We start from the raw sequence: 19373 nt of genomic DNA, 5'->3' as shown, positions 1-19373 counted from the left end.
TGGATTGAGGTGACCGTCTAAGCTGTATTGTATCGTCTAAAGTCTAATGTTGTTTTGAAGTTTAAGTATTAAGTCGAACTGTTTATCCAAATTGTTGTACAGGTATCTACAGAAAGAATTCCAATATTAAAGTCAATTTAACATTCACCATTAACAATTAATCGTATAGTAAATTTAAATCATTTACTTTGTTACTTGAAATATCTATTTATACATATTGGGATGAATTTTTAATTAAAATTAGTCTAATCATTATCCAATTGCAACTAATTATATTTTACCATTTAATTAGCATTAAGGTTAATCTATTTAATCATAGTGGAGTAGGTCCTGTTTTAGGTGGAAAAAATAAATTTTGAAAACATCGTATACCTAGATTTTTAATTAATTTTTTTTTAAATTAAAACTTATTTAAACCATTAGTTGTGTGTCTTCTCTATGATTCGTTTGTTGTTGAATGTATGGTTAGCGCCGAGAAAAAAATTGAAGTTACACGGTAATTATTTTAGGATTTTTTTTTTTGTTATAAATGATACGCACATAGAAACATTTTTTTTTTAAAAAGATTAATAGAAAAAGTAACAAAATGTTTGAACTGTTTAAAATGCTTTTACAAATAAACAAAATATTATAAACCTGTCATCTATTTAAATATATAGAGTTGAAACTCGAATTACTTAATCTAAGCGACATGTTAAGGACAAAAACAAGACTCTTTAATAGTCATATCATACATCACGTGTTATGATAATTTCTTAGCTTCTCTTACATTTACTTTTTTTTCAATAAACTTCTCACGACCCTGGCTACTTAAGGTCAAAGTAGACAAAACCTTTGCTTTTAAACTTAAATAAAGTAAAATAAATTTAACACTGATATATTTCTACTAAATTAATTATAAAATGATGTTTGAAAATAAAATTTAATTTAATTTTTATAAATGACTATTATTTTTTATAATAAATTATTTTATTAGTAAAAGTATCTTATTTTTTAAGTTTATTTTAAGTTTTCTAAAATTATGATATATTTTAACATACTACTTTTTATTTCCTGAAATTGATTAGAGATTAAAAGAAAGAAAGAAAAAACAAATGAATTAGATTTGAGTGATGAAAATGAATTAGGGTGTAGAAGAATGATAGTTGAGGTGATTAAGGAAACATGAAGTGGGAAATGTTTGTGTATGGAGTTGAGAGAAGTCCAATAACTGTAGGGTGTGTGAGAAATGATGTTGTATAAGAATAATCCAAACAAGTAGTGATGAAGGGTCCCTCTCTTGTAACCCTTTACCCAGCATATAATACCTTCCAAATCACATTAATCTCCACCGTGCCAATGCTCAACGCTAAATTAACTATTAAACTAAAAACATGTTAGTCTTTTCGACAAATATTTAGAGTTAGACGTCTAGATGTAGTAGTCTTATCAACAAGTATTAGAAAAAATTAAAAACACCTCAATACAATGTTTAGTCTACTCTAAAAGATCAAGAATCCAATATAATATTTATCCAATATAAATGAGATTTTATTGTTTATTGGGAACGTAGTTGGATATTACCAAGTTTTAAGCATTGAAAAGTTGTTGGAAGTCCCACATCGATTAGAGATAAAGTTAATTTATAATATATAAGTAGGTGTAAATTTTTTCTTACAAACCAGTTTTGTGGGATTGAGTTAGACTTAAAGTTCACTTCTTAACAAATGTATGAAGATATAAATCATTTGGATATAAGTCAAGCATTGGGCACCGGATATCGAATATAAGTACTATGGTTTGGTTTCGTGGGATTGAATTAGGCTTAAAGTCCACTTTGGTTTGATTTTATGGGATTGAATTAGGCTTAAAGTCCACTTCTTAACAAATGTCTGAAGTTATAAATCATTTGGATATATGTCAAACATTGGACACCGAATATCGAATATAAGTACTATGTTTCTCACACTAAAGTATGTATCTTTTTAATCATGCTACTAATTAAACCGAATTACATTAGATAATTAGTAAAAAAAAAGTTAACTTTTCACAAATAAAGTGATCAACTTTTGAGTTGAGATACAATAACTTTTCTTAATTTCTTTTATTTTACTATTATTGAACAAATCTTCATATTTTTTTGTTATTTACTTTAAACATACATGAGTTAGTGATTATCCTTTATTGTGAGTTTTTGTGTTAATGAAAATATTTTTGTGATGATTTTCTTTTTTAGGTATAATTGAAATCCAATAAACATGAGAGATTTAGTTACAAGAGTTAAAGTGTTTTTATTTTAAGAAAAATAAACAGTAAAATGAGAAATTTATGTGTATTAAAAAATGTGAATTATCATCATGTATTATAGATATTAACTTTTTTTGGTATTGGCGGTTAGTTTTGTTCTCTTACTATGAGTATTTATATGGTAATTTTTCTTTACTCCATACAATATTTGAGACAGTGAAAAATGTAGAAGAATAAGGATAAAATAGAAAAGAATGACGTGTGTAGTGATAAAACGTAGGACTGTGCGTCCGCATCTCTAATCTATAAAAATAATATAATTTGAAAAATATAAAAAATGCTTTTACAAAAGAAAATTGATGGATTGTAAAATTATTTTTTAATTAAAGAACTATGCCTTTATTTTTTAAACTCGGGAATTATATGGATATTTTGGTAAATAAAATAATTATGTACTATCATTTATTTAATTTTTCTCACAGATAAATAAAACTAAACCTATCACAAAAAATCAAAATGCAAACCAGTTTAGATTGAATTTAAATTTTGAACCAAGTTGCTGAATTTTAAATGACTAAAAATACGTTTTTTTCTCTCTCAAACCATTCAATTGAGTCTACAAGCTTTGTCGATATAATGTATCTTTGTCTTAATTTCACTCAATATTTAAATGATTAACTAATTTAAAAAACGTATTATATTTTGTTATTATCATAAGAGTTAAATGTCTTTTAAGTTTTAAGACGATATAAAATTCATTCCTGATGCGTTAATATTTTTACGTGTTAAATAGCGTTTATATCTAAATTTGAAATGTTTGTCTTATTTCGTTTATTTTAATTCAAATATCAGTTTAAAATATTACATAATTTTTTTTAACATAATTATTAGAATAAAAAATTATATTAATTTATTTTTAAAATTTAAAATTTAAAATATTAAAATTTGAAATATATACAAATATTAGTTTTATATTAAAAAAAAAAACATATTTATCCTTATAAAAATATATCAGCAAAATAACTTATTCAACATTGTCATAAGTATCTTTAAATAATTTATTTCATATATTTTATATTATTCTAGGTCATAAATCATGTTTACTTTCCAAATACAAATGTGAACATAAATAGTTAATATTTGATTTACTTAACAAAATAACGAATATCATTAACTTGTATTTATTATATTTACAAACATTTACAAAGGTCATTAATTGAAATTGAATATATAAAAAATAAAAAAAGTAATTGAAAGCATAATTTAATTGATTCAAGACACTTTTGAAATATATTATTAATTAAATAAAGAATTAAATATGTTTAGTACTAACTTATAAATTAGAATTTATTTTTATTTTAAACTTTAATACATTTTAATCTCAATTACATTAAATTTTTCTAACATATCAAAAGCATTTTAATATAGTAGTTAAATTGTTTACACTATTTTATTATGTTTTAATTCAAATGTTAATTTAGAAAATCATTTAACAAAACTAAAAAAATTAATATCATTAAATTAAGAAAGATTATATTAATTTACTTTTAAAATTTAGAGACCAAGTTATATTAAAATTTACACAAAAATTATTTTCAATTTCATGAAATAAAAACCCTTAAATAACATAAAAATAATCCAAATTTATTTATATTTGTATAACCTTTTTCTTCTCGTATAAGCTGTAGAAGTAATCTGGTACGTTAGCTAAATTGATTAAGTAATAAATGAAATCAGAATATTGTACCTAACCGTAGCATTTAAGAAAAAACTTGGAAAGCTCAGATAAAACATGAAAGAGTAATTATTAAAAAGTTGACTTAATTTTTATTTATAAGAAAGGATTACACAGAAGGTGTGATCTTATACACGAAATGGTATTCGGTTAATCCGAACGCAAACAGGACAAACATCACCCTGAATTCATTCCCACTAGAAAAAAAAAACATTGTCGTCATCACTAATCATATTACGGATTTTATTTTGCAAATTTCAAAGTCCCTTTTACAGATAGGTAAGGTATCTCTTCCGTTCCGTTCAAATCAAAACCACAATCATTCATTTCTTCGTTCGCCTCTACAAAGTGCCACCTCCACCCATTTAAATTCGCTGCAAACAAAAATTTTCTATGTTCTGAACCGAGTCAATAGTGGACTCGGCGAGTCGCTTTCCGAATCTGTTTCTCAATCTCAAGAAGCTCAAACATGCCGACGACAAGGTCCCCGAGCCCTTCTTCTGAGGACATCGTCGATTCGACGCCGCTTCTGGCCAATTCTGGCGGCTCCTCAGAGGAGCTCACCACCGGCCGTCGATTTGCTCGCCGGCAGAGGCTACGGCAGGCGGCGAGGTTCCTCCGGCAGGCGAGCGGGCGCAGAATGATGCGCGAGCCGTCGATGCTGGTCCGCGAGGCGGCGGCGGAGCAATTGGAGGAGAGGCAGAGCGATTGGGCGTATTCGAAGCCGGTGGTTGTTCTGGACATCGTTTGGAACTTCGCGTTCGTGGTTGTGGCGGGGGCCGTGTTGGTTTTGAGCGCGAGAGAAGCGCCGGGGATGCCTCTGAGGTTGTGGATTTTAGGGTACGCTATGCAATGCGTTCTTCACATGGTTTGTGTTTGCGTAGAGTATAGGAGGAGGAGGAGGAACCAACGCGACACCGCGTCGGTTTCAGCGCAGGACAGAGTTGGGAGCAGCAGTGAAAATTTGAGTTCATCTTCGAGGGAGGGTTCTGCTTCTGGCTCTGCGCAGTATGTGTCGTTGGGGCAACTCGATGAGGAGGGTACTAGGTGAGTTTCTTCACCCTTTTTTAAAATGGTTTATTTATTTATTTTTATTTGGCAAATAATTTCGCTGGTTCAGATACTTGTGTTGATGGATGAAGAGTTATTAAGACTGTCATGTGAACTTTTGGAATTTCGTGTTACATAAACGAAATATAAGGTGTGAGTGAGTGTTGCCATGTTAGTCGAACTTGTGATTAAGTGGTAATGTAGTTACCGTAGCCTTCTCTTTAGGAACACTTACCATCGAAAGCTTGATGAATTTGAAGAACACCTGAGTCTCTCCCGAATACTGAGTGATTGAAAAGGTCAAAAAATGTAAGTTTGACAGTAAAACGAGAAGACAGAGATTGCCATGTAATATAATTTTCTGTTAAAGGGGTTTTTTTATTTAATTTGTCATAGCACAAGTCTAAGTGTGTATGATTATGTACCAAAAAGGATCGATGTTAAACCCGTATGGGATATAATTGACTGCATTTCAGATTTCAGCCTTGGTTCTCTTAAGCTCATTCGGCTATTGGAATTGGAATTAGGCCTAGATATTAGAAAATAGGCCATTTAATTTTAATTATTGTTTTTAGCTTGTGTGAGGCGAACCTGATGTTACCTTTTGACTTGGATGTTATGCACTCAAATCCTGAAACAGTCTCTTTGCTTGTGAGGAAAAAGTTGAAGATATCTCACATTGGTTAGGAATGGCGATAGTAGCCTTTACAAGAACTGGACAATCCTCCTTTCTTGATCAAGATTTTGAGATTGAATTTTGTTTAATTCATTTCTAATACTTGTGCACTGCATCACCCTTTTGTTTAGCACATACATTATATTTAGAATTGTGTTAGAAGCGACCCTAACGGTATTCGCCCCTAACCTACCTTGGTTGTGGTTTCTTGGGTTGTCTTAATTACTGTCTAAAGGATGGTGTTCAGTCTTACATCAACTAAAAATATGACTTCAACAAAGCTGATAAGACTTAGGCGGTCCTTACTCTTCACCTTATAAGTTAGTTTTGGGCATGTTTAGACGAGCTCCGGTATAGAAACTTATTATAGGGAAAAGATGTCAAGAAAAAAGTAAAATTGACTTCTTTATAAGTTAAAATTAACTTATGCACTAGTTAAAAATAAAATTTAGAAGAATTATGAGAGATCTACGCATTGGCTTATGAATAAGCTCCTTTTTATGTAGAAAATCGTTCATAGATACCATGAGTTCAAATTCTAAAATGGTATTAGAACAACAGAGTACGTTAGATTCATTGTTGGGCCACTTGCATTACCACACTCCAGACTAGTAGTCCTGGGTATGGCGCTTTGGAAAGTTGTCTTAGTTGCAGTAAACCCAAGTCTCCCACAGTGGTAGTCTCCTTTGGGACAGTCAATTTTGTAGTTTGAGTTAGGTCGAAGTCCAAATTTTAAGTAACAATTTCATATATGCAAAATATAATTAACTATTACAAAATTTTAACATGGACTCTGAAAATTACAATTTCGAGAAGTACCCAGGCACTTGAATATTCTACCGAATATCTCATAGTACTTGACGTGGGAATTAAGCACCTCACAGTATCCAAATTCCAATGAAATTCCAACGGTACGGTCTAAAAGGATGTAGAAAGGGAACAAATAGAGCGTTATTTCATTGTTTATTATCTCTGATGTCATTCTGTACCAAACCTTATTGTTGTGTGCTAAAGCAACAGTTGCTGTTACCATGTACATCGGCAACACATTCTTTCTCTTGCATTTCTCTTTTATTTTCATAACAGTCTCTGCTTGGGCTCTCACCCAATCTTCCCCAACTCAACCTTCCACTGAGTGTATTAATCGTTCCTTGAAAAATTGGATATTCCATGTAATTTATAATCGACATCCAGTGTGAAAATGAAGAGGATTGCTTAGTTCAACAAAATGTATTTTAGTTACAAACAAGATGTTTTAATTTTACTATTATTTATCAATGTAACTTTTTTCTCATAAATTTCGAACAATGTAATTCTAATTTTGTTCATTAATTTGCTGCTTGTTGGTCATCAGTGTTGCAAAGCATTTGGAATCAGCCAATACAATGTTTTCATTTGTTTGGTGGATTATTGGATTCTACTGGGTATCAGCCGGTGGTCAAGAATTAGCCCAAGATTCTCCTCAGCTTTACTGGTTTGCCCCCTGAGTCTCTCTCATTCCTATTGTTCATATATCTATTGTTATTTAGGTTTAATTAATTTTCAAGCTATTCATAAATTTTGGGTATTTTTAATTAATCCCTTATTAATTTTTTATTTTTGTATATTGAGTACTCAAATATTTTTATATTTTTTAATTGAGTCTATGTTGTCTAATTTTTCCTGTAAATGGATGACATGACTGTTATGTTGCCCACTCGTATTGCTTATATGTCTTCATGTATTAAGAAATGTGAGGTTTTGTAATTAATATAAAATGGTATTGGAATTAATGTAAAACAATGAACGAATTTTATTGCTTTCATTGAAACATGTTGGGTAACAAGGGACTTTTATTGTCACCTACATCAACGGTAATGACGGTGAGCTCCCTTGGTAGTTGTACATGGCAGCAATTGAAGAACATGACGTTCTCGTCATCAGCATGTTTATAATGAAAACAATAAAAATCATTTGTTGGTTTACATTAATCACAATATTATTTTATATTAATTACAAAAGCTTTACATTTCTTAACACGTGAAGACAAATAAGCAAGATAAATGGATAAGATAACAGTCACGTCATCCAGTTCATGAAAAAATTAGACAACAAAGACTCAATTGAAAAATATATAAAACATTGAGTATTCAATAAACCAAAAAATTTAAAATACTCAAATTTATGAGGGACTTAAAATTTAATTAAACCTATTATTTATTCATCTTTTGGAAAATCTGCTGATATTTTCTTATTTTAGTTAAATACTTTTGACTGAATCTACATGTGTTGCAGGCTATGCATAATTTTCCTGGGTTTTGATGTTTTCTTTGTTGTTTTCTGTGTTGCACTGGCGTGTATCATTGGTATCGCTGTTTGCTGTTGCCTACCATGTATCATTGCACTTCTATACGCAGTTGCAGACCAGGTAAGTCATGTTTCATTGGTCATTTAGCTGTTCTTGTTTTGACGTCTCTAAAGCTATTGAATCTACTTTCTCAGTAGCTCCAAATGGAAGCACTGTATTCTGTATAAAAATGGGTAGGAAGTTGCTGATCAGTAATCTTTGAAGTAACTTTGCAAATTTAGTCATCTCAACATATATAATAATAATTTGTATAAATTTAATGCTGGAGTCTTTGCACTTGTAGAACACATGAATGGACAGATTAAACAAGTGTTAAATTGATAGATGTTTCACAACGTTAACTAGTTTGACTTGCCCTACTACTGTACTACTGACTGTGTACTAACACAGTGAACATGACTCATTCCTAGAGTATACAAAGGCATAATGGATATCATAGACACGTGATTCTATTATTTAGGTGCTCTCACTGGGTCCTCTATTTTTCTGCACACAGGAAACCCTTAGAGACTGTTTATACATCTCTACTTTTCAGATTTTTCAGGGTTGTAGGCGAGGCAATATCATAAATATTATTTTCTTATAAAATTAGAGAGATGGGATCTGGAAAGAAAACCCAAAACTTCTAAGTTGGATTTTTTATTTTATTTTATTCTAATGATAGATTCTGCAACACAAGTGTAATGGTACTTTGAAAATCCAATAGAGGGTGTTGATTGTGAATGTACCACTAATATTATTGACATGGTGAATGTTCTGTAGCATAGGAATGTTAAATGGGTGATTTTATTGTTATCTATCTATCTATTTATTTATTGTTACTTACGAATGTCCTTGTCTGTGGAAAAAACAGGAAGGAGCATCAAAGGAAGACATTGAGCAGTTGTCAAAATTTAAATTTCGGAGAATTCAAAGCAATGAGAAACTTACCGGAACTATACAGGGGCCTGTTGGAGGAATAATGACTGAATGCCACCCTGAGTCACGTATGGAACATGTTCTTGCCGAGGAGGATGCGGTATGTCATAAATGTTATGTGTGGGTGTTACCCATTTCAGTCGGTTTTATTGCTTCGTCTCTTAATCTATATTGGGCCTGTTTGGGAAATTTTATCATAAGCATTTATAGTTGGGAAAAATACGTAGGAAAAAATGAAATAAGTTTTTATAAGCTAATCTGTAGAAACTTTCATATTAACTTCTCTAAAAGAAGATTTTTAACTTATAAATAAGTTAATTTTAATTCATAAAGATATGTATTTCATCTTTTCTTTTTCTTTGTCTAAACGTGTTTACGGCGTAATTTACCAATCATATTAATTGTTTTGCATATTTCAAACAGAAATCCATGTTTCAAAGAGACACTTTATTGCATACTGTTTTTAGTGTTACTACCACAGTTTTTATATGTAGAAGTACAAATTTGTCTTCTGATAACAAACTGCAATTTGTAAATATGTTGTTTGTACACGTGCTTGACTTGTATGGAGTATTTCATCATTGGATAAACCATCTATTTACATCGCTAAAATATTGCTTTCTCTCCTAAATACAGTTAATCCTCAAACAAAATACTAAAAGTCGTAATAAATAGTCCCCCAACTATTAGAAAGTCCATCGAATTTATCCCTAACCTTGGTAGAATATACTAGTACTCAATCTTAAGGAATTACTTATGCTATTCTATTACTTTAGGGACTATATAGTAGAGAGAGTAATACTTCGAAAGAACTAAATTGATGGTTTCTTCTCTCACCATAACCTTATAAACATGAGGAAATTGACATAATGGTTTTAGTGCCTGCTTAGAAAATTTCGATATAGTAACTTAGTGCTGGAAATAATGGCTGCCTTATCAGTCACTACCATTCTGAATTATATTTTTTTTCATACAGGAATGTTGCATCTGCCTTTCCTCTTATGACGATGGGGTTGAGTTAAGAGAACTTCCTTGTGGTCACCATTTTCACTGTGTCTGTGTGGATAAATGGCTGTATATTAATGCCACTTGCCCTCTCTGCAAGTATAACATCTTAAAAAGTAGCAACCTCAGTCAAGAGGAGGTGTAGAAGATTGAGTCAGGAAAGTTTTTAGCGGCCATGTTGAGGAATCTGCATGCTTTTGATTCAAGGTATAATAGGCACAGCTTGTTAAATACACTTTGACACAGTCCGATACAGTTGCTGCTGCTGTGTACTGTTATCATGCATCGATAGCTGTTTTGATTATTTACAGTTATTGTTGTGGCTTCTAACTGGTTGTGTATATCAGTTCTTTAGTGCATACCCTCTCAAGAGAATTTGGTTGTCATTTTTATTGCGGTTTATGTAGGCATCATTTGTATTGTTGTAATGGACCTAAAATGTCTTGCCCAAAAGCCACCGTGGAATGGTCTATCATGTCTCACTTAGTACGTGTTACGAAAACCTTGTGTTCATTTCAGTTTAAACAGAGAAAGGAAACGAAAAAAGATTGAGAAATAGGTTGAAAATTAATAGTTATATATTCATGGAGTGAAAGACAGACAGCAAAAGTATGATACAATTAGAAGAAAAGAAGAGAACTAACTTAAAAGAGCGATTTACATCGTATATACATACATAGTTGTCATAAATTCCCAACAGTAGGATGGAGACTTGTTTGATGTGTATGTGATTATGACCAAAATCTTCCAAAAATTCCAGCTTCTTAATTAAGTTGCTACTCTTGCACTGTTAAAAATTCCAGCTTCTTAATTACGTTGCTACTCTTGAACTGTTTCACAATTTACACGGTCTAATGATGGAGAGCATGCTCTCAGTTGAAATCTCTAAACTTCAGACTATTTTATTTATATCTACATGAAGAGAGGTATGCATTTATTTTCTAATTTTATCTTTTAAATGTTTCTTTTTCAAATTAAAATAATATTTTATCAATATTATCTTTTAAGGATGTTTATTTTAATTTATTTATTTTTTAAAAATTTAACTGATTATTTAAATTTAACTTTTTATTTAAATTTAACTATTTTTTTAATGTTTAAATTTAAATATTCTTAATTAAAAAATTATCTATAAAATACATAAGAGCTACTTAAAATAAAATTATAAAATTATTTTTGTTTAATTTTATAATTATAATAATAATAATTTTATTGTTTTTTATTATAGAAAAAAAATAGTATTTATAGATAATTTTTACAATTGTATAACGTCTTTTCAAAATAAATCATATTCATGCATTTGAAACTTATAATTATCTTTTAAATATATTTTTCCCCAAATGAAGACATCCTTCAATTACTCCTAAATTTTTCAAAAATTGTTTTCTCTTTCATTATGTATAGTTCAAAATTTATTACACACACACTAATGAAGACATCCTTCGATATATATATATATATATATATATATATATATATATATATATATATATATATATATATATATATATATATATATATATATATATATATATATATATATATATATATATATATATATATATATATATATATATATATATATATATATATACTCATTTTTTTGTAATATTCAAATAAAATTAATTTTTAAAATTTCTTGGCACATTATTTAAAAATATTCTGACACATATGTTCTAATACTTGATTATGCATAAAAATTAGTTATTAAAAATCTGCTAGTGAGAGTGAAAAATGAAGGAATGGAAAAAGTGAAGAAAATATCGTAATAAAATTAAAAAAAATGAGATTTGTTAAATTAAAAAAAAGCAGAAAATGGCAAATAAGTAGAATGTTTATGAATAATTTGATTAATTTAATAGAATACTTCTTATAAATTAATATATTTAAAAATAAGTAAAGTGTCTTATATTAAAAATGAAGTATGATAAACATTTGACTACTTATCACCCTCAGCTTAAACAGTCTCCTTGCATATAGTTTAAAAAATAATTGTCATGATTTGATATCCATAAGTTTCCATAATTTTATAAAATAATTCGATGTAAAAATAATTTCAAAAGATATAAATTAAAGTTAAAATAAGTTTCAAATTGAAAAAGTATTAGAAAATATTAAAAATGAAAAAAAAAACATTTCAAATTAACAAATTAAAATAAATTTTTTAACATTGAGATGATAAAATTTAAGTTAATCTAAAATTAATCTAACAATTATTTAACACAATATTAAATTTTAAGTTAATATAAATTTATTTAATTTATATTTAAATACTTTTATTTTATTTTAAAATATTGATATTAATATTATAATCTATTACATTAGAAATCATAATTAATTATGTCTCACTTATCTGATATCTATGAAACATTCCATAGGGCAAAGAATGTTCAACCCATCAGAGTCCTTTTTTCTCATACAAACAAGTACACAAAGCTCTCATCTTCTAACAAACCAAAACTTTTCTTTCTTTCTTTCTTTATCAGAAGTTACCTGTAATTAATTCTGACCTTAGATGATAGCAACTCCCAAACAAAACCTTAATATTAACAATAATGATATTTAATACAAAAAAATTACATTCATTTTCATTTGATATTATCTTTTATTATTTTTAATCTTTTCTTTTTTTAAAATACAAAAAATAATTTTTTTTATAATCATTTTTTATATAATATATAAATGAATGTAGAAATATATTTTCCTATCATTACTCTATTATTAGTCGTGTATATATCATTACAATTGTACCAAAAGTTAAAGTGTATATAATATATCTTTTTTCATTCTTTGTGTATTTTTTTCCTATTGACCATTTTTTCTTAAACTCATATACCTGATTGATGAAAGCTTTTGAGTGATATTGCACCAAATTTTTCGCGTTGTTGCGGCTGTTAGGATTAACAATTAGATGTCTGCATCATCCTCTCTGTATAAGCCTTTTCTATAATTTTGGTGGTTATCTTTTACGACAAATGCTAAAGATTCCAATTCTCAATTTCAAAATTTCACGCTGTAATGTGTCTTTTCTGCTGTCACGTTGAAATAAAACTAAATTATAATATATAATATATAAATGAGATGTAAATATTATTTTATAATTCGACTTTATGAAACTAAATTAAATTTAAAATCTATTTTTTAATATAATATTATACAATAATAAATAAAAAAATAGAGACAAAATGACGTAATACTACAAAGAATTTTATAATTTTATTTTAATAATTATTAGTTTTCTTTTTATATTTAATTTTAATTTAATGGAACTTTTATTTTTTGTAAAACGGTCTAATGTAATGTTTATGTTCAATTAGTACCAGCAAAGTCAAAATATAAATCACTTATTATTTTGATTTTTTTTTTATTTTGACACATGACCACTTTTAATTAAAATATAATTAAAATTTTGATATGTAATTGATTCAAAATTTTAACAATAATACTTTGGAACAACATTAATTTAATAAAAAATATTATACTATTATAAAAGCTAAATTATTAATTGTTTTTTTTAAAATAAACTTTGGAGTTTGGAAAATTAGTCCTAAGTAAAGTGTTATTTTGATGCTCTAAAGGAAGAAAATATGTTTGCATGATTACTTTATCCAAGTAAAAGCGATTCTTTAGTACTTTTTTTATGAGTTAATCATGTATTGAATAAAATAAATAATATATAAAAGCTTCTACAAATTTATTATTTTGATATTTTAGATTGAAAAGTAGTATGTTACTTTATTAGAAAATTTTGCTTAATTTTCTTATTGAAGTGGATGATGAAGGGTTGGTATTAGAGATATGTGATTCATTAAAGGTGGACTATATGTATAAATCAATCATTAAATATCAACCCAATCCATTCAAGATGCAATGAGTGTGATTTTTATTTAAATTTGAAATGAAAATGAACTTAAAAGGATATTTTTTAAAAAAACATATCCATTATTGAAATATTTTATTAATGCTATTTTATAAGCGAATTCATCGAATTTTCGGAGGTGGGATTTTAGGATGGCTTTTAATTTCTCTTTATATGGATTGAAGACTGATACTCATAAATAACAAATCTGGATTGTACTGCAAGATTTAATCAGCTCATTATCGATTTAATCTGCAATAAAAGCTGAATTCACTAATTTAGCTGTCCGATTAATAACTTATATTTTTATAGTCAAAATAAAATATAATTAATAAGTTAATATACGCACTATTTAAAATATATATGTAAATTAAAATTAAATAATGTAGCGCATCGACTACAGGTTTGGATAATTAATAATTACTATATAATTGACCTCCCATTTACATGATGTGCTACTTTTTAAAATTCTTGTACCTTTCTCTAAATAAAATTATCAAAATATATTCAAATATAATATTGTGTAATATACAAAACTAAATTAAAATCCCATAATATATTACTTAAAAAACTTATAGAATTATATTGCAAGAAATCAAACTAGAAAAGACTAAAATGGAAAAAAAAATGTGGATAAACTGAAAGAGAATAAAGAGATAGATATCAGGACACCAGGATGGCATATAAGATACATTGACATTGACCTCCAAAAGCTCAAAAACCGAATTACAAAGTGAAGTGTGTTCAACAATTTTAATTATTTTTATTGTTTAAAAGGAAAACTAAAACTAAAAAAGAAAATTAAAAGTCCGTTTCCATATTGGATTGTTCACTTGCGGTTGGGGCAGCGGTGGTGCTGCCAAATTTGCGAAGCGCTGTGACGGGAATTCCAATGACCGACTGACAGGTGGCGGGATGGGATTGGTAGAGGGAGCCCTGGAAGCGGAGGGAAAGGTTGAGGATGAGGTGGGTTTTGGAACCGTCTTTTGCCCGTAACCGATAACTGAGGTAGCGAAGGGAGTGAGAGGGTGGGAAGGCAATGTCGGAGGGCGGAATCAGACACCATCCGAGGATCGTGGGCCCCACAAAGCGACGGTCGTTGTAGAGGTGGAGATGGAGGCGGGAATACGTGTCGGAGAAGAAGGTTGGATCGAGTGGGACGCGGAACACGTGATCCCCTGTTCCTCCTCCGTCGTAGTGGTAGAGGATTTGTGCGGGGAGCTTGGTGAGAGTGAAGAAGGGTCTTATGCGGTTGAAGTAAGAAGAGTGTTGGTTGAGACCTTCAGCGGACACAACAGTGATCTCCAACGTTGTCATGGTTAGAGAGAGAGAGAGAGAGAAAGAAAGAGATGAGTGAATGATGAAAAGTGGCGGTTAAGTTGTGATGTAACTTAGTGGAGTGTTTGGTTTTTGAGGGGAATCTGGTGGGTGGTAGTGGTGGAATTTAAACCTCTGTGGAAACTCACCTTCAAACGCCAGTAGAATAAGTCTCGTGGAAAATTTTATTTCCCGCTTTCACAAGTCAATCAACAAGGTCTTTTCTTATTTTGGGTGGCTTATAACAGAGTAAAAAGTATCCAACTTTATTCCCAATTTCTGCAAAAATATTGCACAATCTGAGTTCTTCCAAAATTGATGTTCATTCCACTTAGTATTTCTTTCCTTGCCTCTTCCAATGTCGATTCTTTTATTTTGCCCTAGTGTGAATTCACTTTATTATGTAAGTATGGAAGGAAATTAGCGTGGGGGTTTTCTATTATTCATCAAATTGCAGGTATGATCATAAAACAGTGTATTTCAGCCTTTGTGTATCTTCTACAGTTTTTCTGGTAGAAGTATATAACTTTTGCAGTGAAACTACATTTCTGTAGTATTTTACAAAGATGAAACTAAATCCTGTTAATTACTGATTTTTGTTTGAAAAGTAACTAAAGATCGGAGCTCGATGTATTCGATGCTTTTCAAATTGGAAGATTATAAGATTTCACTTTCACTCCAAACTGTCATGGGTACGAAGCTCATGAGATCCTGCCATCTTTTCTCACACTTTTAGAGTGAAGCCTGCATAAATACAAGACAAACTTCACAAAATTCAACCACCTGACGGAAAACAAGAACATACAAGGTCATGACTCATTTTTTCTCCCAGGAATCAACACAGTGAATCTAGGCACTAATTGGGTCCCAGATGAAGAAGTTCTATTGTGAAGAAATACGGGTTACCACATACATACTAGGTTAGATTTCCATGTCAGCCAAAATCCACCTAAACTTCAAAAACAAATATCCAGAAATAGTTAGCTCATTCAGATATTACGAGAAAACAAATTGATTTCACATGCAACTCAGGAAGCAGCTTACATGTGTTGGAAGGATTCACTGCCTTAAAGATAACCTTGTTGCTCCAGCAAGTACCTATCAATAAAACTCACCCCAAGGATAAGAGAATTTGGGTTATAGAAACAGACAACAGACTTCCTACCCAAGGGAACAAATGAAGCTGGTAAATCAGACCAAAGATTTAGCAAAGTTTACAAACTGGGTTGAAAAGGGCAACCCAAATGCAAAGAAAAAAAAAATCAAATAGGAGAAAGATAGGGCAGATCATAGTTGCAGACTGAGTAGTGGAAGTTTCAAAGAATTTTGAAATTTTGATTAGTTGGGTTTGCAATTGAAGAACCATAACAAAGCATGAAGTAAAAAAAAAGAGTGGAGTTTTGATCACTTTGTTAATGGAGCCTCTAGACTAAAGACAAGTTCATGATTATCTTATCTTTTTCAATTCATTTTTTTTTTGTTTTGCATCCAAAAAACAAACATGAGAATTGTTTAGCTAATTTTTATTCATCTCACAATAAAAAGTGAGGTAGAATAATAAATGTATTAATCTATCAAACATATAACCATTGACTTTATTACTCGATGACAGTTTAGTGCTTAAGATTTGAAGCAAACCCAATAATCATTCCATTCTTTTCAATTGTTTATTTCGTGTTTTATTCAACAATCATGACCTTCTAAGTTACTAACTGGACAAGTATACTGATCTTATGGGCTCATTAATTGCAATAGGTATCTAAACTGTCCTGACGGTATCAATATGTGCATTGCACAGCTAGTGAGTCAGACTCCAGACACAGCAAAACATAAAATAAGTGCACATAAATATGTTTTGTCCTTGTATCCTGATCATATCAATAAACAATCGCTTGAGCAAGAAAATAAAAAAAGAATATAGGATATATAAATAGAAATAAGCAATCGGTTAATTAACAAAAAATGAGTGAGTGGTAATGAAAGATAAAAAGTGATTTCCTATGCAGACATCCAACCCTAAAGCCGAACAGCAGATTCTGTCACTAATATAAAGTGCAGTAATCACATATGTGAATGCTAACATCCACATCAAATGATTAGGAATGACAATCGACAAATATAGACAAATTACTACAACTATATGCATGGTAGAATCTTACCAGAAGTTGGAAACCCTGGGAACAAAAGTAAGTGGAACTCAACTTCATGATCAGCCAATAGACCAATGCATAAAGGAGAGGTTTACAAGTGAAGCAAACTAGATTGATCCGTGGTTTCCATCATGAAATAAAACTAGAGTACCAAAGGGGGAACCAAGAACAGGAGATCTTTCCAGAATAATTGGATTTTGAAAAGCCAATTGAAATGACATAGTTAATATACAACAGAAGGCATTCAGTGAGGCATTTATTTGCAGAATTGTAAAATCAAAATGAAGTTTGCATTAATAATAATCTATACACTTGCCCAAAGGTCAATTCATAAAGAGCATAACAGTCAGGAAATAAAGCAAATATGACAATAAAAGGTGCATCAAATTGTGATTATTCATTGCTTAGAAAATAAATCACGTTATTCATTTAAAGCTGACAATAATTAAGCTCCAACCAATTCCATAGTTTTTTTTTTCGTGAGGAAATCCTACCTAAGTAAGAAACTGTCTATCCCTGATCACAAAACAGAAATGGCTCCAGAGAAACGAGAGCTCTCCCAAACTTCAATCCCCTCAACATCTTCTCTACTAACAAACAACCTATCTCCACCACCTTCAATCTTCTTAATAATCCCTCTATCCGAATCCTCTCTTTTATCCACAAAATTCCTCCTATAAAACCCTTCAGCATCACTCTCATTCTCACTTCTTACAACAACATTTTCCCTTTGTTCCACCCTTGACCAAACCTCCAACCCACCTTCTCTGGACACAAACACTTGCCCCTTGTAACAATGCACCACACTATTCCTCACTTCACCACAACTCACCAAACTAGCGTTCTTCTCTTTCAGATAAATCCAAGGATCATCCTTTAAAAACCGCATATCCGCCATAGCCAAATCCCCCGACTTAGAACACAACTTGAACAGCAACAATCCCTCAACGTCAGCCTCCACGTCAGCAAACGAATCCCCGAATCGGCTGCTGCGTCCCGAACCACCAGGCTCGTTCGTCTCCCAAACCACCTCCCCTGACCTCGGGTCCCAAATTCGGACATAGCCGGAGAAACCAAAAGCACCACCGGTCACCGCGCTACCGACGAGAACTCCGGTCGCGGGAATCCACGTCAGCTTCGCGGGAACCATATTCTTCGCCTGGTTCCCAGACTGTCGAGCAAACTGATTCACAGTCCGCAGGTTCGACTTATCCACTTCGAGGATGCAATTCTCTCTGTGAGGGCAATCGAATGAAGCGAAAACGGAGTTCTCTGAAGCGGTTATCGCGTTGACATGCGCCTTGAAGATTCGTGGATCGAGAGGATCTGTCCAGTGGACCGATCCGACGTGGCGGCTGCCGGAGAAGTTGTAGAAGTGGAGGCCGGGGTCGGACATGGACCCGATAGCGGCAATCTCGGGCCAGACACGGCAGATGGAGTCGATTTCATCGAGGTGGGTGCGGACAGTGCCGGAGTGAGTGAGGGTTGAGTCGTAGCCAGAGATCTGGCCACCATGGGCAATCCAGACAGCGCCGGAATCAGCTGCGGCGAAGGAGGAGGGGAGGCCCTCTGAGGCTGGGCGGATTGAGGAAGCGAGAGCGGCGTCGATACCGGAGAACGGAGGTGGCGCGGTGGCGGCACGTAGGTGCGCGTCGATGCCGTAGAAGAGGGCCTCGTCGGCGAGCTCTTGTTTAGAGAAGCGGCGCGCAGTGGAGGGAAGGTGAGAGGTGCGGAGAAGAGAAAGGAGGACAGAGAAGATCTCCGGGTCACGGTCGATGAAAACCGGGTTCGGGTCGGCCGAGCGCCGGTTCGAGAGGGCGAAGAGGAGAGAGTCGGGGCCGCCGGAGCGGAGCGTGGATAGCGTTGTCTCGAAGTACTTTCCACCCACGTTGAGCTTTATGCGCTCGTTTGCAGTGTTGGATTCCACTGAAGTGCTTTCTTCCTCCATAATCGAACAGAAGAGAAGAAGAAGAAGAAACGAACAAGCTTTTCTTCTGGTTTTTTCAAAGCTTTCTCGTTAGTTCATTTTTTGTGTCAAATATAAGGCATAAATTAATTTCACTGCTTATTTTAAAATTATATTAAAAAAA

General features: G+C 31.6%; 3 protein-coding genes across 9 annotated transcripts; 1 reads left to right on the top strand and 2 right to left on the bottom strand.

Moving 5' to 3' along the window:
* The first annotated feature begins 4098 nt into the window (after positions 1-4098).
* On the top strand, positions 4099-10396 carry LOC108336122 (E3 ubiquitin-protein ligase At1g12760). Its single transcript, XM_017572468.2, has 5 exons — positions 4099-5008; positions 7042-7161; positions 7962-8094; positions 8888-9052; positions 9929-10396. Exons 1-5 carry the CDS (start codon positions 4431-4433, stop codon positions 10100-10102), a joined length of 1170 nt encoding a protein of 389 aa, XP_017427957.1. The 5' UTR covers positions 4099-4430; the 3' UTR covers positions 10103-10396.
* A 4163-nt stretch (positions 10397-14559) lies between these two features.
* LOC108335893 (uncharacterized) lies at positions 14560-15398 on the bottom strand. Its single transcript, XM_017572094.2, has one exon. The coding sequence runs from the start codon at positions 15131-15133 to the stop codon at positions 14618-14620; it is 516 nt and encodes a 171-aa protein (XP_017427583.1). The 5' UTR covers positions 15134-15398; the 3' UTR covers positions 14560-14617.
* A 145-nt stretch (positions 15399-15543) lies between these two features.
* LOC108335892 (protein ENDOPLASMIC RETICULUM-ARRESTED PEN3) lies at positions 15544-19309 on the bottom strand. 7 transcript variants are annotated; one of them, XR_008245565.1, is made up of 4 exons: positions 17778-19309; positions 16178-16231; positions 16047-16087; positions 15544-15877 (listed from the first exon to the last, which is right to left on the bottom strand). XR_008245565.1 is itself a non-coding variant. In XM_017572093.2 (2 exons), the coding sequence occupies exon 1, from the start codon at positions 19229-19231 to the stop codon at positions 17804-17806; it is 1428 nt and encodes a 475-aa protein (XP_017427582.1). In that variant the 5' UTR covers positions 19232-19309; the 3' UTR covers positions 15544-15877; positions 17778-17803. The 7 variants fall into 7 exon arrangements, 1 of the variants encoding a protein (XP_017427582.1); XR_008245567.1 differs by having other exon boundaries at positions 16047-16082; XR_008245564.1 differs by having other exon boundaries at positions 16047-16231.
* Between the last annotated feature and the right edge of the window lie 64 nt (positions 19310-19373).

This window comes from Vigna angularis, chromosome 10 (assembly GCF_016808095.1).
Source record: "Vigna angularis cultivar LongXiaoDou No.4 chromosome 10, ASM1680809v1, whole genome shotgun sequence".
NCBI lineage: Eukaryota > Viridiplantae > Streptophyta > Magnoliopsida > Fabales > Fabaceae > Vigna > Vigna angularis.
The sequence above is the reverse complement of the archived record's forward strand: the minus strand, read 5'-3'. Positions and strand labels throughout refer to the sequence as shown.

Excerpts from the sequence above, each read along its gene's own strand:
- LOC108336122 (XM_017572468.2), top strand. The coding sequence starts at position 4,431 with ATGCCGACGACAAGGTCCCCGAGCCCTTCTTCTGAGGACATCGTCGAT. Across the intron at positions 7,162-7,961 it reads GATTCTCCTCAGCTTTACTG|GCTATGCATAATTTTCCTGG; the intron begins GTTTGCCCCCTG and ends CATGTGTTGCAG. Across the intron at positions 8,095-8,887 it reads TATACGCAGTTGCAGACCAG|GAAGGAGCATCAAAGGAAGA; the intron begins GTAAGTCATGTT and ends TGGAAAAAACAG.
- LOC108335893 (XM_017572094.2), bottom strand. The coding sequence starts at position 15,133 with ATGACAACGTTGGAGATCACTGTTGTGTCCGCTGAAGGTCTCAACCAA.
- LOC108335892 (XM_017572093.2), bottom strand. The coding sequence starts at position 19,231 with ATGGAGGAAGAAAGCACTTCAGTGGAATCCAACACTGCAAACGAGCGC.